Below are 18,913 nucleotides of genomic sequence, written 5' to 3' on the forward strand. Positions count from 1 at the left end.
ATCGGAGAAATTACTGCAGTTATTAAGTCCAGATTTCCCAGAAGATGCAGCTAAAAATGGAGCAAACAGCCTGAAAACACAACCAAACGAAGAACAGAAACCAGCAGGAGCTGCGCTCAGTTTCCACCTGAACGAAGAGAAACCGTCTCAGGGGCGTTGCAGGAAAAAGCTGCACGTTTTTAGATAAATCCTAGAAATTTTCTAGGAAACATTTTTGAGATTTCTGAGTTTCAAAAATCAAAAATGGAAAATCAGAAATGTCCATGATTTTTTCTAGACATTTTCAGACATTAATCTCAATATTTTGGAGTTTTTTTCTTGCAAATTTTTGACTCCAAAATTTTCTCTTTTTTTTCTATATTAATTTCTTTAAATTCTGAGTGTGAAGCTGGTGGCAGCATGATGCTGTGGGGAAGCCGATCAAATGGAGCTAAATGGATAACATCTGGAAGAAACAAACAGAGTTTAGTCTGAAGCAGAGGTTCACCTCGCCTTTTGAGTTGAGTGGCCTAGTCAAAGTCACACTTAAATGTATCCAATCTGATTAATTTGAGCTAATTCACAAATAGATTATTTCTGACACATTTTAAAAACGTGTAACTTTCTTTATTTCCCAACTGGACATGACTTCCTGCAGGTCTGTCACATGAAAACCCAACAGAACTCTGAAGTTTCACTGCGAATGTTTCAAACACAAGTCAGAAAGTTGTGAAGAAGGAAGAACTCGGATCATTCCAGGAACAGATCGACTCTGAGGTTCTGCATCAGATATAAAACCGTTTTTTATCCGCGGCTGATGGGGAATTTTACCTCTTTAAAGTTAAATCTCCTGTTTGATTTGAACAGTTTGCAATAAAAGAACAGAAATGAGCCGAGATGGAGAGCGGCATAGTCCAAGTAGCAGGATGAGGAAACGATGCAGTGAGTGTCCAGATGAGGGTTGACACGGCAGACATGGCGCCCTGAGGAGGGACAAGCTGCAGAGGGGTGAAAGGTCAGGATGGTGGAGTCAGACATCTTCCTGCTCTGTAGGTGAGGTTTGAATCAAGGGCTGAATACAAATACACACCACACTTTTCAGATTGCTGCTGTTGAAAACCGTACAGAACGGTGATATGAAGGAAAATGTATTAAAAATAAGACATTATTTGTTTTGTCAGATAAAATTCATTAATGTTTAGAAAATGTCAAACTCCCAGAAAAACAGCTGAATTGTGTTTCTGTGAATTTTAACGTTTCAAATTGAACAGTTTAGTTTTAATTCTGAATTTTATTGTGTAATTTAAAGCTCCTGGATCAACATGTCGCTGTTTCAAATGCACTGTAAAAACTGACTGCTGTCTGTTGAGGCGCATCGTTTCTATTTTTAACTGCATCTGAGGAGGAATCGGAAACAATAAAGCAGAAAAAGATTATCCGGCTCTGTGTTTGTGGAAGCCGTGAAGTCGGCATATGTTTGCTTTTAAACGCAGATTTAGAGCTTCAGAGCCGAAGTCAGTGATCAGTGAAGAGCTTTAAACCGGCCAGCTGCTCATTATGGACGAATTAAACGAGCCGCAGCGAGCTGTAATCACCGTGTGTGTGTGTGTGTGTGTGTGTGTGTGGTTCCTGTCTTCATATCAGCTGCTCTCCCACATAAACCCACCTCAGAGTGTGTGTGTGTGTGTGTGTGTGTGTGTGTGTGTGTGTGTGTGTGTGTGTGTGTGTGTGTGTGTGTGTGTGTGTGTGTGTGTGTGTGTGTGTGTGTGTGTGTGTGTGTGTGTGTGTGTGTGTGTGTGAAATGGGCGCTCTGCAGTAGATGCTCTGGCGCCTGTTGCTAGGCGAACGCCGACATCAGAGCGGCCTCAGCAGCCAATGGCGTTGGAGGAGCAGAACTCCTGACCAATCAGGCGCTGCGCTGAGGTTCGAGGTCCAGCTGATTTCTCAATGGGGTTCTGAAGAACCGGACATCAAAGCAGGTATCTGCAGTTATTTTTATACACACACACACACACACACTGGCGCTGCTTTGACTGGGCCGTTGTTGGCTGAAATAATCTAATCTTTAATTCTATATTTTTAATCTTCCTTCTATTTTGTCGCTTTTCGGCTCATCTGTAAATGTTTGTGAAAGAGTTAAAAGCTAAAATATTTTCATTAAATCTGGTTTCATTGTGTGTGAACGTATGAAATCAGTTTCTTCTTCATGGCAGTAATTATTGCTGTATTTATTAATGAAATCAGGGATTCAGTTAAAAACACGCAGGAGGAGAATTTATGTTTGCTATAATTGGATTCAATTAATATTAAATTACTATTTCTGTTCCCATTATTAATGACATAAAGGAAAAGCGGTGAACATTGTCAGACGTTAAATAAAACAGGTCAATACTGAGACATTAATGTAAATATTTTATTCCAGTGAATCTAATCACATCCAGGATCTCATTCTACAAACTCCTCTTTATTATAGTTTATTATTCATAATTCTAGTTTTGCATTTTATTGGTAAAACTTTTTCTTCAACCAGGAAACGTTTGAATTTCTGACATTTGGATCATTTTAAATGTCAAACTTTAACGTCCGCGTCAATCATCACAATGTTTGCAGCTTTCTGGGTTTAAATCAGGTTTATGTTTCATATTCAGATGTTTCTGACTCCTCCGTCTCCCTCCTCGTGTTTTTACGTCTGTTTTTTCCCGCCTGAGTGTTTCCAGCTATTGTCTTCGTTCCTTCAGCTGAACCTGCTTTAAATATTCACAACATTATGTAAGATTACGCAAGAACAGAGGGAGCGAGGGGGGATCATGGGAAGGGATGAATATTTCACACTCGCTCCACGAAGAGGCTGGAAATAAAAACCCTGTGAATGTTCATTTCTGTAAGTCGGTTTGTTTTCTGCGCTCCCAGCGGCCTGTGGCCAACGATGAGCTGCAGGAAGTTCACTGTAAAAATCATTTTTCACACTGTCATAAAATAACGCATGATGCTAATATTTAGCTCATAAAATCGTTGGCATGAAGACGACATTCAGATCATTTTCTGGAGAGAAAGACGCTTCACAGGGAAAGAATGAGAAGAAACGACTGTTTTAACACATAAAACTCAGTTTTTATAATTTTATAAGTAAATTGGATTTATTTACCAGATATTTATTTGTTGAACATTTGTTCATGTCTTTGCACTACATTATTTCATGTAACTCATCTAAATAAATCCCGTTTTATTGCTGGTTTTTAAGTGCAGCTGTGCGCAACTGATGGTCGGCCATCTTGGATCTCCTGTGTTCTTCAGAATTAATTGTTCGTTTCCATGGCGACTGCCTTCAGCTGATCGTTCAGTGTAACATGGGCTGCGTTCACACTGCAGCCTGAAGTGACTCAATTCAGATTATTTTGACGTAATGTGACCTGTATCTGATCTTTTCATGGCAGTGTGAACAGCTCAGGTCGGATTCTTTTAGAATGTGATCCATATCCGATACGTATCCGATTCAAATGCGACCATAACGACCAGGCCGCATTCATCCGAACTGAACGTCACTGATTCTAAACAAATCTCACTATTCTGCTCCTGATACGAGCAAGAAGGAAGAAAAACAACAACCATGACGGACTATATGAGGATTAAGTTGTTAATTTGCTGCTCCGGTTGATAACAACTTCAAATATATAAGCTAAGCTCCACCGTTAGCCTCCATGTTTACTTCCGCAAACACTGAGTCCTTCTTCTTCTTCTTCTCTTATGGCGGCTGGCAGAACGCTGACGCTATGGCGCCCTCTACTGCGCATGCGGGACACTTCAGGTCGTTTGCCCGTCAGAACACATGCAGGTCGCGTTTACTGGCAGTGTGAACATGGAGAAGATCCAACATGAAAACAAATCTCATTTCAAACAATAAAATGCCGGGGAAAAAATTAAATAATTAAGAAATAAACAAAAAAAAAAAACATATTTTATATCCAAAAGGAAGAAGATGAATTTTGTCTCATCCACATTTTTCCAATATTAAACATATTTACACATTTAATTTTTACTCCACATCATAATTTCTACTCTTTCTAAATTATATCTGTGCAATTGATTTATTATAATTCAGTTGCGCCACTTTATGATTCACGTCATTCTGTCGGCCAGAGATTTTAAATGAATGTTATGACGGCATGAACAGATTTATTATTTTTAATTTAAACTCTCTGAAGGTGAACCTGATCCTGTTGATCTGCTTTTATGTAGAATTTGTTGATTAAAATACTGGAAACTCTTAAAGGAAACCCAAACGTTTGTTCATCTGCTGAAATATTTAATAAAAATAAACTCAGATGTGTCAGAAGTTTATGTCAGGAAAACCAAAAGGTTTGATCCAGTCAAGCCGTTTTAATGACGGTTAACTCTGGTACTTTTCAAGTTATTAAAAAAAATGTTCACCAAGTTTCCTGGATTTTAAGAACTATAAATAATTTTGATAATTCTAACTAAACTAAAACAGGAAATGTTTATTCTGATTTAACTTCAAATGATGAGAAAAACGTCTTTTGTATCTTTTTATTCAGTGTCTGTAAACATTTGATTGCCAATGTATGAAACAAAAATCTAACAGTCGTGTTAAAAACCGAGTGCAGCAGCAGAAGTGGGAGATGCTGGTAGGAGGCGTCCTCTGGTCTCTGCAGAGTGATGCTCTGTCCTGGAACGTCTCTGACGGCGCTCAGTGTCTGGAGACAAAGATCCAGAAATGAGAGATGCTTGACTCCGTCTCCTGACCCTCTGCCTGCTGCTGATAAGCGGCCATGTTTCTGTGCTTTCATGCTTCAAATCGTATCAAAAGCACATCCTGGTGTGTGATCGGGTTTTTTAATCACTGCAGAGAGTTAAATTCAGATAATCACTTTGGCATTGTGTGTCTCTTTCCAGTGGATGTGACAGAAATGAGTCCTGTGTAATTACAGCTTGTCTGCCTCTTTTATCTGAAATGTTCAGACTCACATCGACTGACGGAGTGAAATTTGTAACAACACTCAGCAGAGACAAAAGCTTTCTCTTCTCCATTGTGCTGCACTGTAAGCCAGCTTTATTCTGACAGTTATCAGGCAGACGTGTGTGTGTGTGTGTGTGTGTGTGTGTGTGTGTGTGTGGATGTTTTTCCCTGCCGGCTGGAACCAGAACCCGTCCTGGATCTTTTTTCTGGTTTTAATAAATAAAACTGGAGCCAAACTTCATCTTCCAGTGTTTGGTTCTGCCAGCTGGACTAACGGACCTCTACAAGCTCCACATGTTGAGACACGGAAACATAAACAGGTGTGAAAAAGAGTCTTATGGAAGCCCGTTACTGCCAGGAAAGGAAAAATAAAAGCTGAAACCAGAGGTCATAAATTTGAGTTTAAAAGTCGCAAATATGAGATTCAAAGTTGAAAGTCAATTATGATATTTACAAACTCATATGATAAAATATTCATAATGTCAACTTTAATAATCAGTTATGAGATACAAAGTCGACTTTCAGCATCACATGAGATAAAGTTGAATGATGAGATATAGTCATGATTTGGAGATAATGGAGGAGATAATGTTCTCAGATAAACAGCATGACTTCCGATCTCAGTCGTAATAAAATCTTAATTATGACTTTAAAGCTCATAATTATGACTTCCTGTTGAGCTTTTGTTTTTCCTTCATGGTGGAAATGAGCTTCCATATATTTGCCCTCTACTGATTTCCTTTTTTATTTTTTTACTTGTTTTTCACATTTTTTCAACACTGAAATGTGAGAAACATTAAAAGCATTAAACAGGAAGCAAACATTTTTTCGCTCCTCTGTAAATATCTAAAGTTCTGATCCGTGTTTACTCTGTCGGTCTTATTTGAAGGAGAACTGGATGGTTTTCGCCCAGTTCCTGTTTCTGTGTTTGCTTCCTCTCTTATCTGACCTTTTTCTGCTTCGGGTTCAAAATGTGAGAACGGCTTAATGATTGATAAACGGCGTTTGGCTGAAATAAATCAGATGAGGTTCATGATTAACAGCCGGGAGGCTGAGCAGATAAAGCCATCAGTCATCAGCGTTTGGCCAAGCTTCAGACTTTTCCTCATTCCTCTGCTCACATCAATATTTTCCTTTCTTTTATAGCCGGTAAAATTATAACCCAGCCGAGGCGGCGCGAACGTTCAGAGGCGATCTAATAATATCTTATCTGAATGATCCGAGTCGACCGAACGAACCCAGACTCTGAGTCGGAGCACAGAGCCGACAGCATCAGGAAGCAAAAACTGGCATTTTCTCTCAAAAGAAGCAAAACATCAAATGTTAATAATTCACTCTGATTTTTATGCATATTTTGCCTCGTTGTATCCACAAAAAATGGATTTAATCAGGATTTTATGTGATAAACCAACACAAAACTGAGGTGAAAAAATTTAAATATTTAAAAATATTAAAATCTGAAAAGTGTGGTTTGTATTTATTCCCTAAGTGCATTCAGTCACATAAACAGAACCGTCTGCACATGATTGTAATTTCATCTCATTGTAATTAACAATAAAAAGGAAGTGAGTAAATTATAAATTATGATTAGAAACATACGGTGCTGTAAAAAAGTATTTCTAATGGTTCTACTTTTTTCCATAATCTCTTAAAAAGAGAAGAAATATTCACTCCGGCAGCTTTAGTCAGACTGACAGACATCTGAATCCAGTCCAGATCAACAAACTAGGGCTGTTGTAAACGATTATTTTAGTAATCGAGTAATCTATAGATTTTTCTTACGATTAATCGAGTAATCGGATAAAAACAATTATGAAATAAAATATTGGTAAATCTTCCATAAATCTTCCAGTGTTACTATCGGATATCAACATCAGTCTATTTTTTCCACCTTTGAGCTTCCCTACCAGTTACTGTTTTGTAGACCTGGGGAGCAATACGGGATATTTACGGCTCCTCCGTTCAGAAACTCATCTACCAGCCATGTTCCGCCTCCCGTTTGTTCAGACCGGGATGATATAAGTTTATTGTGCGGTTCGTCCGTAAAGCTGCTCTGACCCTGTAAGCATCAACCCTCAGCCGCCCGCCGTGTTCAGTCTCTCCGCTCACCTGTATAAATCCTCCTCAGCTTCTTCCCGCCGTTCAACCAGCAGCTCCGGAGCAGAAAGGCTGCCGAACTCCCGGCATCGCGCCGGTCCTTTTAAGGATGTTTATTGGTCCCACAAAAACGATGAAAACCCGGAATTATCACCAATCAGTAAAATCCCCGCGGGCCGAATTTGAAGATTGGACGTTATGCCGCTAACACGTAGCTTCCGCCAACAACTCAGAGGCGGAAGTCAGAGCTCCGCGCAACGCAAATAATGTTCCGGCTGAAACACGGTGCGCTAAATGATAAAACATAAATTAACGAAGCTTCAAGGCAGGTCAGTTTTCCTTGAGGAATTTTAATAATCAAGGTACTCGAATCACTCGAGGAATCGTTTCAGCCCTACAACAAACAACAAAAATCAGTTCCAATGATGAAACATTTTCATTTTCTCCCTGAGGAATCTGGCTTTGCAGCAATCCCTCCTCAATTCAACCAACAACACTGGTTCAGTCCCACAGATCACCATTAAAAACTGTCACACTGCTGAGTAAAATCAAACGGACTGAAGAAAAACCAGAATGGAAATTCATGAGGTTTAGGACCCGACATGTCGGCCATCTTTGATCCGTTCCTCTGGCATTTCTCTGTTCTGGTTGATGTCAGTTTGTGCGTCAGAACAGGAAACCGACACCGGCTGGTTTCCATGGATCATAAAGTTACGCAAACTGAAATTACAAACATAAATTCACTTAATACTAATGTTTTCTGATTAAATGTGTTTGTGTTAGGATTTTTGGCTGCATCAAATGGAAACACTTCAAATCACATGATCTACAGCCGGACGTTGCTACTGGCAGAAACGACGAAGAAGACGACAGGAAGTGGTAGGATGACGACGGCGCTGCAGGGTTTTGTTACTTACTGTGTGAACAAACTTCCACTTGTGGGATTTTAATTATGTTTCTGACTTAATGGAAACATGGCAATTATGAAGTTGTGTTTTTTCAACGTTAGCAAAATCTCAGTGGTCCCATCAAACTCTGCTTTTCTGAGTTTAATTTATGCCAGACAAAAATGTAAGATTTATTCTCTGGGTCTTTAACTTTGAAAGTCCAGCGCTTCACCTGTATTTATAAGCTTCTCTGGTCTGCAGGCATCCAGATAGTTAACACGTCGTTTGGCAGGAAGTGAAGGTGAAGAACGATCCGACTGGCTGTGACTGACATGGGGAGGGAGCAGCTTGCAGGGACTGGATCCAACCCAGAGAGTCTCTGCTGGATTTCTAGTTCAAGTCTCTAACCGTTTGGAAAATTCAGCTAATATCTGTGAAGTGTTTTTGCGTTGGCAGTCGCTGCTGCAGTGAGCGGGTTTTAAACTTTCAGGCTCATTGGCTTGTAGACCAAACACATTAACGACTCAACCCCGGAGCTTTCTAGTGTTTATTTTCCAAAGAACAGAAAGTAATTCACCTTTATGTCCAAAGAAAATGTTACTTTGCAGGCTGGGACTGCTTTCGGTCACATGTGGGATTCCTCAGGGTTCTGCCCTCGGGTCACTTTTACTTGGCATCTACTTGTTGTTCCTACTTCAAATTGTAAAGCATTGAAGCAACTTTTACTTCTGTGTCACCAAACGAAGGCAGAAACTTCGCTGGCTGATACTGTATGTAACATTTAAACGTTCTTTGTTCTGCTTTTCTTGTTTTGTGTAAAATGACCTCAGTGCTTTATTGTCTGCACATGTAGAATGAATTAATTGTACATTAACAGCCATCAGACCTGCACACAGCAAACTCCCAGGTTCTTCTTCTGGTTCCCTATTGAAAAAAAATTCACTTGCACAAGATCTTTAAGTCAATTTCTGACATTTTATTACTGTTGCACCATTTATACAAGTACATATAATTTTAACGCATCAATTTCCATATTTTTTTTTGTCTGTTTGCTTGAATGAACATGTAGAAATAGCTGCGGTGAGACATGGAATGAAGATATCGATCGCAGTGTGCATGGATGCAGACTGAGAAATTATCAATACTTATTTGTTTTTTTATTTTTATTTTTTTCCACTTGACCAAAAAGACAGGACTACAGGTTCACCCAACCACAGACATGCAATTTACCGAGTCAAGAGAGGAAGAAAAGAAACATAATCAAGTGACACACAACCGTCCTCGGATGTTTGTTTCTGCTACGGTTCAACGAGTGCTGAAGGAAGACGCCGTGTGTCGGTGGATGAGACGGACGGTGAGGTGACGACACTGAGACCTGCATTTATGCACAGGAGGGAACAGGAAGGCCCGGCGGTCGGAGTTTAGGTTGCTGGTATTCAGTATTTTACTCTCCAACAATGCAAAGACATTAGTTTTACTACAGCCTGGGTGAAACTGGCGGACAACCGGGTCACAAGCAGAATCTGAATCCAATACGTTGCAACGACAGGAGAATAACTACTTCATAATCTTTATTTTCCTTTTAATTCAACATTAATCAAAGTTACAACATGGATTCCTGCTTGCCACTAAACTTTCTGCTTTTCCAGTGTCCTCCAGAGCTACAGACGCTAACAAACATGCTAACAAAAAGGATTAATCAAATCAGAGTCTTTTCCCAAACGAAGTACCTCCAGTGGAAACGGCTCCAGGTTTTATCCAGGTTTAGGTCAGGTGACGTAGGAGGAGCAATGATTTCAGATCTCAACTTTATTTGGCACTTTAAATCTCGACACTCGTTCAGAAATAGCTGGACATGATGTTTTCAAAGTTAAGTTTAAAGAAGGCTTATTTATAATTTGTAAATTGTGAGCAGTGCGTTATGAAATCAACTCCTATAATTAGTATGTGTGCACCCCAAGGCTGAGTTGTTGGCCCGCTGACGTTTAGCTTAAATATGAATGATTTTCCATGTTTGCTGATTCCAGATGTCTGCTGGTGCTGCTGCTTTATATGCAGCTGTTTCTGGGTTTGGAGTTTGTTACAGGATGGAGTGAAAAGTCAGAACTTCTGCTGAAAACAGAAAACGTTTCTTCAAGAGTGAAATATTTGACTTGATTTAATTCTATAGATTAATTGGTAACAATCAAGTCTCAGAGGCAGAATATCTTGGGTGTCAAATATATGAAGATATTAAGCCCAAGCAAAGTTAACCTGGATGAATTTTCCACCATTTTATGTCGTTTCTTTTCTAAACACCAGAATGTCGAGGTGAAGGAAACTACATCAACGCTCAAAACAACGTTTTGATCAAATGGTTTCATTTTCTGTTGAGGAATGTTTAAAGAGGGAAACCTAAATACTGAAGTATTTAATGTGAAACCCAACAGTGAAGAGCTGTTGCAGTTTCACAGCTGAGGATTTCGTTTCCTTTCTTGGATCGGGAGGAAAAGCCTCACAGGATGTTTGAGTGCCAGTTTAGTCTGCCGTCTTCAGAAAGACACAACTGGACATGTCCTTCCCAAAGCGTCTTCCCGGCTCCGTAAACATCACCGTTTCAGCCCGACAAGGAAGTTCAGACAATCTCAGATTGTTTGGCCTGTCTGCTGGATATGTCACTTTCTGCTGGATTAAAAGACCAGAGAATCGCTTGAAGCTTCACTGGAACATTTTAAAGGTTTTCTTGGCAAGGCTTTGCAAATTTTTTTAAGTATTACAAATGCTAAAAAACCACTTAGTTTTCTTACAATATAGCTAAGGGTTTCAGTACAAAATGTAGAAGTTTATGTGAAAAAATCCTACAATTATTTGCAAAGCCAGCGATTTTCAACTTTTCAAATTCCCCAGAAAGCTTCAGCATTCTCAGTCAAAACGGTTTCAGCTCCGCCGCCCGGGAAACGGGACGTTTGGGTCAAAGGCTGGACAGATGTATTGCATATCCAGCTGGTGAAATGACCTTTGACCTCTCGCTCCTCTGCAGCGCAGGCTGCAGGTGAGAGCATGAATGCAGGCAATCTGGAGGATATGAGTGGATGAAGGATGAAGGTGACGTTGCAAAGGCGCACGGCCGACAGACTCGTATCAAAGTTCAAATACTACAGCAGAAAAAATAGATTAAAACATAACAATAATAATAGCAATAATCATACGCATTGGTGGGAAACGTCTCCAGTCCTTATTCAACAAATCATCATTATCATCATTACAATTATTATTATTATTGTTATCATAATAATATGGGCGGGCTAGTAATTTCATTTTCTTTTTAAATCTTTGTCATCGTTGAGTTAGGTCATTTGCTTCTTCGTTGTGGAAAACAAGCCGTCCATTAATCTTGAACTGCTACGGTTTGATCCTTGCTTGGCGCCTCCGTGGCGTTCGCCTCCTTGGCCGGAGCGTCGGCGGCGGGTGTTGAACTAGGTGCAGCGGCGCCATCTTTGGTCGCCGCGGAAGCCGCTGCCTCTGTGGGCTTAGGGTCAGGCGAGGTCGCCGGGGCCGCCTCGGCTTTGGCCGCCGGTGCAGCGGGGGCCTCAGTCTTTTTGGCGTCGGCCTCCCCTTTGCTCTCGGCTGCAGCGCTGGGCGCCGCGGCCTTCGTCTCCGGCTCCTTGGCGGCGGGAGCCGCCTCTTTGGCCGCGGCCGGTTTGTCGTCAGCCTTGGCAGCGTCGGCGCTTTTCGGTGCCTCTGCTTTGGGCTCGGCGTTGGCAGCAGGTTTTTCCGACTCCTTGGCGGCGGGAGCAGCGTTCTTCTCCTCGTCCTTCGGCGCTGCGGCGTCCGCCGCCGGCGTCTCCTTGGCCGCCGTGTCGTTCGCTACCTCCTTAGCATCGCCGGCCGCAGGGGCCTCGTCCTTCTTGTCCTTCGGTGCTTCGCTCTCCTCGGCCGAGGCGCCCTCTGCCTTGGCGTCTTTGTCTTTGGACTTGTCGTCGTTTACATTGTATCCCTTCTTCTTTTTGCTGAGCTTGCCTCCCATTTTAACTCTCTGGCCTCTAAAACAGAAGGAGAAAAAAAGTTAACTTAGTATTCTAATGTAAATGGTTGCTATCTAAGCCTTTACAAAATAATTTACAACCATTTATCGCTTTGGGGATTTAAATGACGAACCAACACAAAATAATCCGCAGGTGTAAAGTGGAGGGAAACTGGTGATTTTTCTCTGCAGGTACAGATGGTGGGTTTTTTTAAGTGTCCACCAGTTTTATGCATCTACAGATTGAAAGTTTGGCCCATTCTTGTTTGCTAAATGTCTCAGTAAGCATATTGTTTAGCTCAAGATGTAATTTGATTTGTGTAAATAGAATCTAGAATATTCTATAAAATATAAAACCAAATTACTGCAGAGCCCCTGGAGCCACAACAACCTGAAATATCAGAAGTTCCTGCATTTGGTCAAATCTCTAAAAGTCAAATATTTACGTCCTGCAGTTTTACATAAATGCTTGAAGCATACACACACATTTATGTATTAAACAAATCACACTAATATAAATAAATAACATTATTATGTTTGCATGTTCACTGACGAACTATGGTTTATTTATTGTATGAAGATATATTTGTCACTACTTTTGTTTTTTTGTAATATTGTACCATATTTTGTGCTACGGGCTGCACAGTGGCGCAGTTGGTAGAGCTGTTGCCTTGCAGCAAGAAGGTTCTGGGTTCGATTCCCTGCCCCGGTCTTTCTGCATGGAGTCTCCATGTTCTCCCTGTGCATGGTGGGTTTTCTCCAGGTACTCCGGTTTCCTCCCACAGTCCAAAAAACATGACTGTCAGGTTAATTGGTCTGTCTAAATAGCCCCTAGGTGAGTGTGTGTGTGCATGGTTGTGTGTCTCTGTGTTGCCCTGCGACAGACTGGTGACCTGTCCAGGTGACCCCGCCTCTCGCCCTGAACGCCAGCTGGAGAGGCACCAGCACCTCCTGACCCCATTGAGGGACAAGGGTGCAAGAAAATGGATGGATGGATGGATTTTGTGCTACAAAACTAGCAGCAGTGCTGTAAGCTAACAAACGTTCAGCTCCAAGGCTTCCTGAGCGCAGCCTGCTTGGAGAACAGAGCACAATAAACGAGAATCCATCAACGTTTGAAGGTTTGCATTAGGAAAAGTTGATGGAAACAGTAACATTTAAAATAACTTCCTCCATTTTTTCTTGCTTTAGTCAGAGTCGATGCGCTTCAGGCTGTGGAGATGGAAACACTTTCACTGAATGATCTCTGACGTAACGAACTCTGTGCCTTACCAGAGGCACAGAGCGGAGAACCCTCCATGTTTCTCAGATGTGTTCTCCCTCTACTGCCTGTTGGTCACAGCAACGCGGAGCGTCAACATTTGATAAAATCACGTCATCAGCCCGGTTGATTCGCTCCAATAGATGGAAACTTTTTCTTTCTGACGTTTTAAACTTGGCTCATAATTCTGATGACATTCGGATGGAAGCGAAGCTGGAAAACCAAAACCTGCTGCAGGAAGTTCTGGACTTCCAGCTGAATCTGGTGGAAACGTTTCACCACTTGGTTTTTTTACAACCCAGTGTTACTTGAGCAGAAGATAAAACAAAGCTGCAAGTATTCGTACAGACACGTTGGATATGTGAGAGCAACGCGTCAGGCAGCATGTTGCATCGTGTAGTAACGTAGCTTCATGCTAATCTCGGCCCGATCCTTCATGTACGCGTGTCTGTTTTCCACAGCGACTGAAAACATGAGGTGTGAAACGACGTCGCATGAAGACAGAAAGCCTGACCTCAGATCAGCAGAGAGACGCGGATCGTTTCATCTCTGGTCACCAGGAACCAGGTCTGCTTATCCTCCGTTAGACACAGAGGCACCATGAACTCAGTGAACTTTGTGGAACATTACATTCCATGCATGCCAAGACGAAAGCCACACACACACACACACACACACACACACACACACACACACACACACACGCACACACACACACTCAAATAAAATCAATGGACAGGTATGCAGTTTGGAAACATCACAGTTTCCTGTGCAAACTAAATGACAAAAAAACTAACAGGATTCTCACTCTGTTCTGTTTTTCCATGATGATTAGATCTACCTCTCCTCTCACATGCACACACACACACACACACACACACACACACACGCACACACACACACACACACACACACACGCGCACACACACACCTTTCTGGCTCCTCAATCAGCTGAAGGTAGGTTTCACCATCTGCCTGCTTCACAGGGGAGGAAACTTCAACATGCAGCAAATCAGGCAGAACAAGAGCAAACGGCTCAAAACGTGTCGGTTTGAACTGATGGAGGGAAATGTGGAAGCGAAGCCTCTGGACCTCCTTCAGGTTCACGTCTGGACGCTCAACTTCTGCATTCAGAGCAGAAAACAGAAACCGAGAAGCTTAAACTGGAGGTTGAACTTCAACGGTAATCTTTTTACAGTTCATTTTAAACGTCCGTCTCATTAAGTGGTGGAAACTAGAAGTGACCCGTTTGGACTCCAGATGTACGGGGAGAAATTATGCCTCTGGAAAAAAAGTTTAAAAAAATTGTGACAATCTCTGAATTTCTTCAGAATTCGGAGAGAAAAAACTAATAATTTTTTCTTCTTCCTGTTATAACTGCTGACTTTAATGGCCCTGATCCTCCTCCGTACAGATGATGTGTGTGAAGTGAATCGTCTTCCCGGGCTGCTGCTCTCAGACTCTCCCTGACTGGACCGGCGCCAGCGGTGAATCCGCTCAAAATGCTAATGTCCACCCGGCCACAGACTGAATCAGTCCACTATTCAGGCTAAACTCCTGGGACCGTCCAGCGGCTGCCAGGAACGCCGCTCCTGCCTCGGCTTTCTCCGGCCCACAATGGAGCGCTTCACGTCGTTTGACGCCGCTGGACAATGAGCCCCAAACAGCCGGCAGACAATGGCGGCTCAGCCGGAGGCGTGTGTTTTCCCGGCCCTGCAGTGTGTAAAGAGCTCCGGCGGCGCGGAGACAACCTGGACAAAATACAGCAAGTCCAACAAAAGACCAGCTGAAACCTGCAGGACAGCAAATATGATCCTGTGACGTCATTTTAAACATCAGCAAAGAAGAAAAGCAAAATACTGTCCTACTGATGGAGGACAGGATTCATTCTGTCCTCCATCCTGATCCTGATGGATCAGGTCCTCCTGTCATCCTGGATCAGGAACCCTGTCCTCCATCCAGGACAGGATGAACCCTGATGGAGGACAGGATGAAGGACAGAATGGATCCTGATGGAGGACTGGATGGAGGACAGAACGGAGGACAGGATGGATCCTGATGGAGGACTGGATGGAGGACAGAACGGAGGACAGGATGGATCCTGATGGAGGACAGGATGGAGGACAGGATGAATCCTGATGGAGGACAGGATGGAGGACAGGATGAATCCTGATGGAGGACAGGATGAAGGACAGGGAGGACAGGATGGAGGACAGGATGAATCGTGATGGAGGATAGGATGGAGGACAGGATGGATCCTGATGGACAGGATGGAGGACAGGATGGATCCTGATGGAGGACAGGATGGAGGACAGGATGGAGGACAGGATGGAGGACAGAATGGAGGACAGGATGGAGGACAGGATGAATCCTGATGGAGGATAGGATGGAGGACAGGATGGATCCTGATGGACAGGATGGAGGACAGGATGGATCCTGATGGAGGACAGGATGGAGGACAGAATGGAGGACAGAATGGAGGACAGGATGGAGGACAGGATGAATCCTGATGGTGGATAGGATGGAGGACAGGATGGAGGACAGGATGGATCCTGATGGACAGGATGGAGGACAGGATGGAGGACAGGATGAATCCTGATGGAGGATAGGATGGAGGACAGGATGGAGGACAGAATGGAGGACAGGATGGAGGACAGGATGAATCCTGATGGAGGACAGAATGAATCCTGATGGAGGACAGAATGGAGGACAGGATGGAGGACAGGATGGAGGACAGGATGGATCCTGATGGACAGGATGGAGGACAGGATGAATCCTGATGGAGGACAGAATGAATCCTGATGGAGGACAGAATGGAGGACAGGATGGAGGACAGGATGGATCCTGATGGACAGGATGGAGGACAGGATGGAGGACAGGATGGATCCTGATGGAGGACAGGATGGAGGACAGGATGGATCCTGATGGAGGACAGAATGAATCCTGATGGAGGACAGAATGAATCCTGATGGAGGACAGAATGGAGGACAGGATGGAGGACAGAATGGATCCTGATGGAGGACAGGATGGATCCTGATGGAGGACAGGATGGAGGACAGGATGGATCCTGATGGAGGACAGGATGAATCCTGATGGAGGACAGGATGGATCCTGATGGAGGACAGAATGGAGGACAGGATGGAGGACAGGATGGAGGACAGGATGGATCCTGATGGAGGACAGGATGGAGGACAGGATGGAGGACAGAATGGAGGACAGGATGGAGGACAGGATGAATCCTGATGGAGGACAGAATGAATCCTGATGGAGGACAGAATGGAGGACAGGATGGAGGACAGGATGGAGGACAGGATGGATCCTGATGGACAGGATGGAGGACAGGATGAATCCTGATGGAGGACAGAATGAATCCTGATGGAGGACAGAATGGAGGACAGGATGGAGGACAGGATGGATCCTGATGGACAGGATGGAGGACAGGATGGAGGACAGGATGGATCCTGATGGAGGACAGGATGGAGGACAGGATGGATCCTGATGGAGGACAGAATGAATCCTGATGGAGGACAGAATGGAGGACAGGATGGAGGACAGAATGGATCCTGATGGAGGACAGGATGGATCCTGATGGAGGACAGGATGGAGGACAGGATGGATCCTGATGGAGGACAGGATGAATCCTGATGGAGGACAGGATGGATCCTGATGGAGGACAGGATGGAGGACAGGATGGAGGACAGAATGGAGGACAGGATGGAGGACAGGATGAATCCTGATGGAGGACAGAATGAATCCTGATGGAGGACAGAATGGAGGACAGGATGGAGGACAGGATGGAGGACAGGATGGATCCTGATGGACAGGATGGAGGACAGGATGAATCCTGATGGAGGACAGAATGAATCCTGATGGAGGACAGAATGGAGGACAGGATGGAGGACAGGATGGATCCTGATGGACAGGATGGAGGACAGGATGGAGGACAGGATGGATCCTGATGGAGGACAGGATGGAGGACAGGATGGATCCTGATGGAGGACAGAATGAATCCTGATGGAGGACAGAATGAATCCTGATGGAGGACAGAATGGAGGACAGGATGGAGGACAGAATGGATCCTGATGGAGGACAGGATGGATCCTGATGGAGGACAGGATGGAGGACAGGATGGATCCTGATGGAGGACAGGATGAATCCTGATGGAGGACAGGATGGATCCTGATGGAGGACAGAATGGAGGACAGGATGGAGGACAGGATGGAGGACAGGATGGATCCTGATGGAGGACAGGATGGATCCTGATGGAGGACAGGATGGAGGACAGGATGGAAGACAGGCAGCTGAACCGTCCAGAATCACTGTGAAACTTTCTCTCTCAGCGTTTCCATGTTTTTAATCATATTTGAATGTTTTGTTTTACCTCCATAAATATGGAAAGCAGTTTAATACTTTATTAAAGTCATTGTGTATTTAACCATCAATTCTTCTCTCGTTGGATTTAATCACGTTTTGCTTCCGTCTGACGACACGGAGGAGGCTGAGGACGGATCAGACAAACGTCTTCTGCAGCAAATTACTCATACAGTTCATGCATATTGTTAAACTTTAAGAACTTTTTAGTCTGAACCTTTGATGCCGTTTCGCCTGAATTTCCCCTTGGTGTGAAAATAAAATCTGTTTTGTTTTTATTCTACAAATAAAACACATATAACACAACGTGAGATCATAATTCATGTTTTAGCTTCTTGTTCTCCAACAAACATCAACAGAACTGGATGCACTGGAATTTCATTACCGGCTTCATAGTAATGGGGGGGGGAAATACAAATGCACACCACACTTTTCAGATGTCAGTGATTCTCTGCTCTGCTTTTAGATCCTCGGTGGAGTGTGTTTGCAGCAGAGCTCCGTTTTAAATCTGCAGACTTTACTAAACTCCAGCATGATGCATCTCCTGGCGGAATGTTCGCTGACATGAGGAAAAGCTGCTCCGCTGCTTTGTCCTGCTTCCTTTCCGCCGTGTTCAGCAGCGCGGCGCGGCGCGGCCTCATGAGGCTGCTGAGCTCACAAAGCGCATGATTGATCGCAGCAACATCGGCCCTCGCTGGAAAAGTATTTATGGAACGTTATTAATCTCCAATCAGATCCGAGTCCTGCGAGAGGAGGCGGCGCGGATGAGGAGCAGATGGCGGCGTCTCCTCGGATTCTCCTCCCCGTCTCTGAAGACTCATCTGTCCGCTCTGCAGTCCGGCTCTACAGCCAAACGGGAAAATCAGAGTGGGTCCAACCAACCTGGCAACCCTCAAAGTCCAGGGACCCTTTGGGTGTTTACTGGATAAATGAAGTGGACGTACTTTGACTAGGCACTTGGTTTAAACAAGTTGAGGATCTACTGAGGTAAAAGCCTTTTAAACATCAACAGTTACAGTTTTTCTCAGTTTCTTTGGTTCATTTCTTGAATCAACAGTAAATTTATTTCTCAAAACAATTCATACAAACAGCAAAACACCAAGGAAATCCTTAGTTTGTGTCTTAAAAATGAAAGATCTGAAGATGTCGGTTTCATTGGGTTTGGATCAGAGTCACGTCGACTCAACGGTAATCTGAAGTTCTTCTGTCAGCTGGAGATTACAAGAACTGTAGATTATGGAGATCAATGGTAAGAGGCTGGATGATGTTTATGTTTATACTTTTACAGAAATGAAAAGACGAACTGCAGAGCAGACAGGAAAAAAACTGGAAACTGGAGG

General features: G+C 43.4%; 1 protein-coding gene and 1 long non-coding RNA gene across 2 annotated transcripts in view; one reads left to right on the forward strand and one right to left on the reverse strand.

The window, feature by feature from the left end:
- The first annotated feature begins 1,614 nt into the window (after window positions 1-1,614).
- Window positions 1,615-8,964, forward strand: LOC145547909 (uncharacterized). Its single transcript, XR_014084191.1, has 2 exons — window positions 1,615-1,958; window positions 7,835-8,964. It is a non-coding gene; the product is annotated as an uncharacterized LOC145547909 (long non-coding RNA).
- The window catches only part of basp1 (brain abundant, membrane attached signal protein 1), a 41,252-nt gene continuing 31,232 nt past the window's right edge, over window positions 8,894-18,913 (reverse strand). Inside the window, 1 exon segment of the mRNA XM_008434783.3 lies at window positions 8,894-11,960. Coding sequence (XP_008433005.2) covers window positions 11,306-11,960 — 655 coding nt within the window. The 3' untranslated portion in view covers window positions 8,894-11,305.

The sequence above is a fragment of the Poecilia reticulata genome, chromosome 17, assembly GCF_904066995.2.
Source record: "Poecilia reticulata chromosome 17, P_reticulata-male-v2, whole genome shotgun sequence".
In the NCBI taxonomy this organism is placed as follows: Eukaryota; Metazoa; Chordata; class Actinopteri; order Cyprinodontiformes; family Poeciliidae; genus Poecilia; species Poecilia reticulata.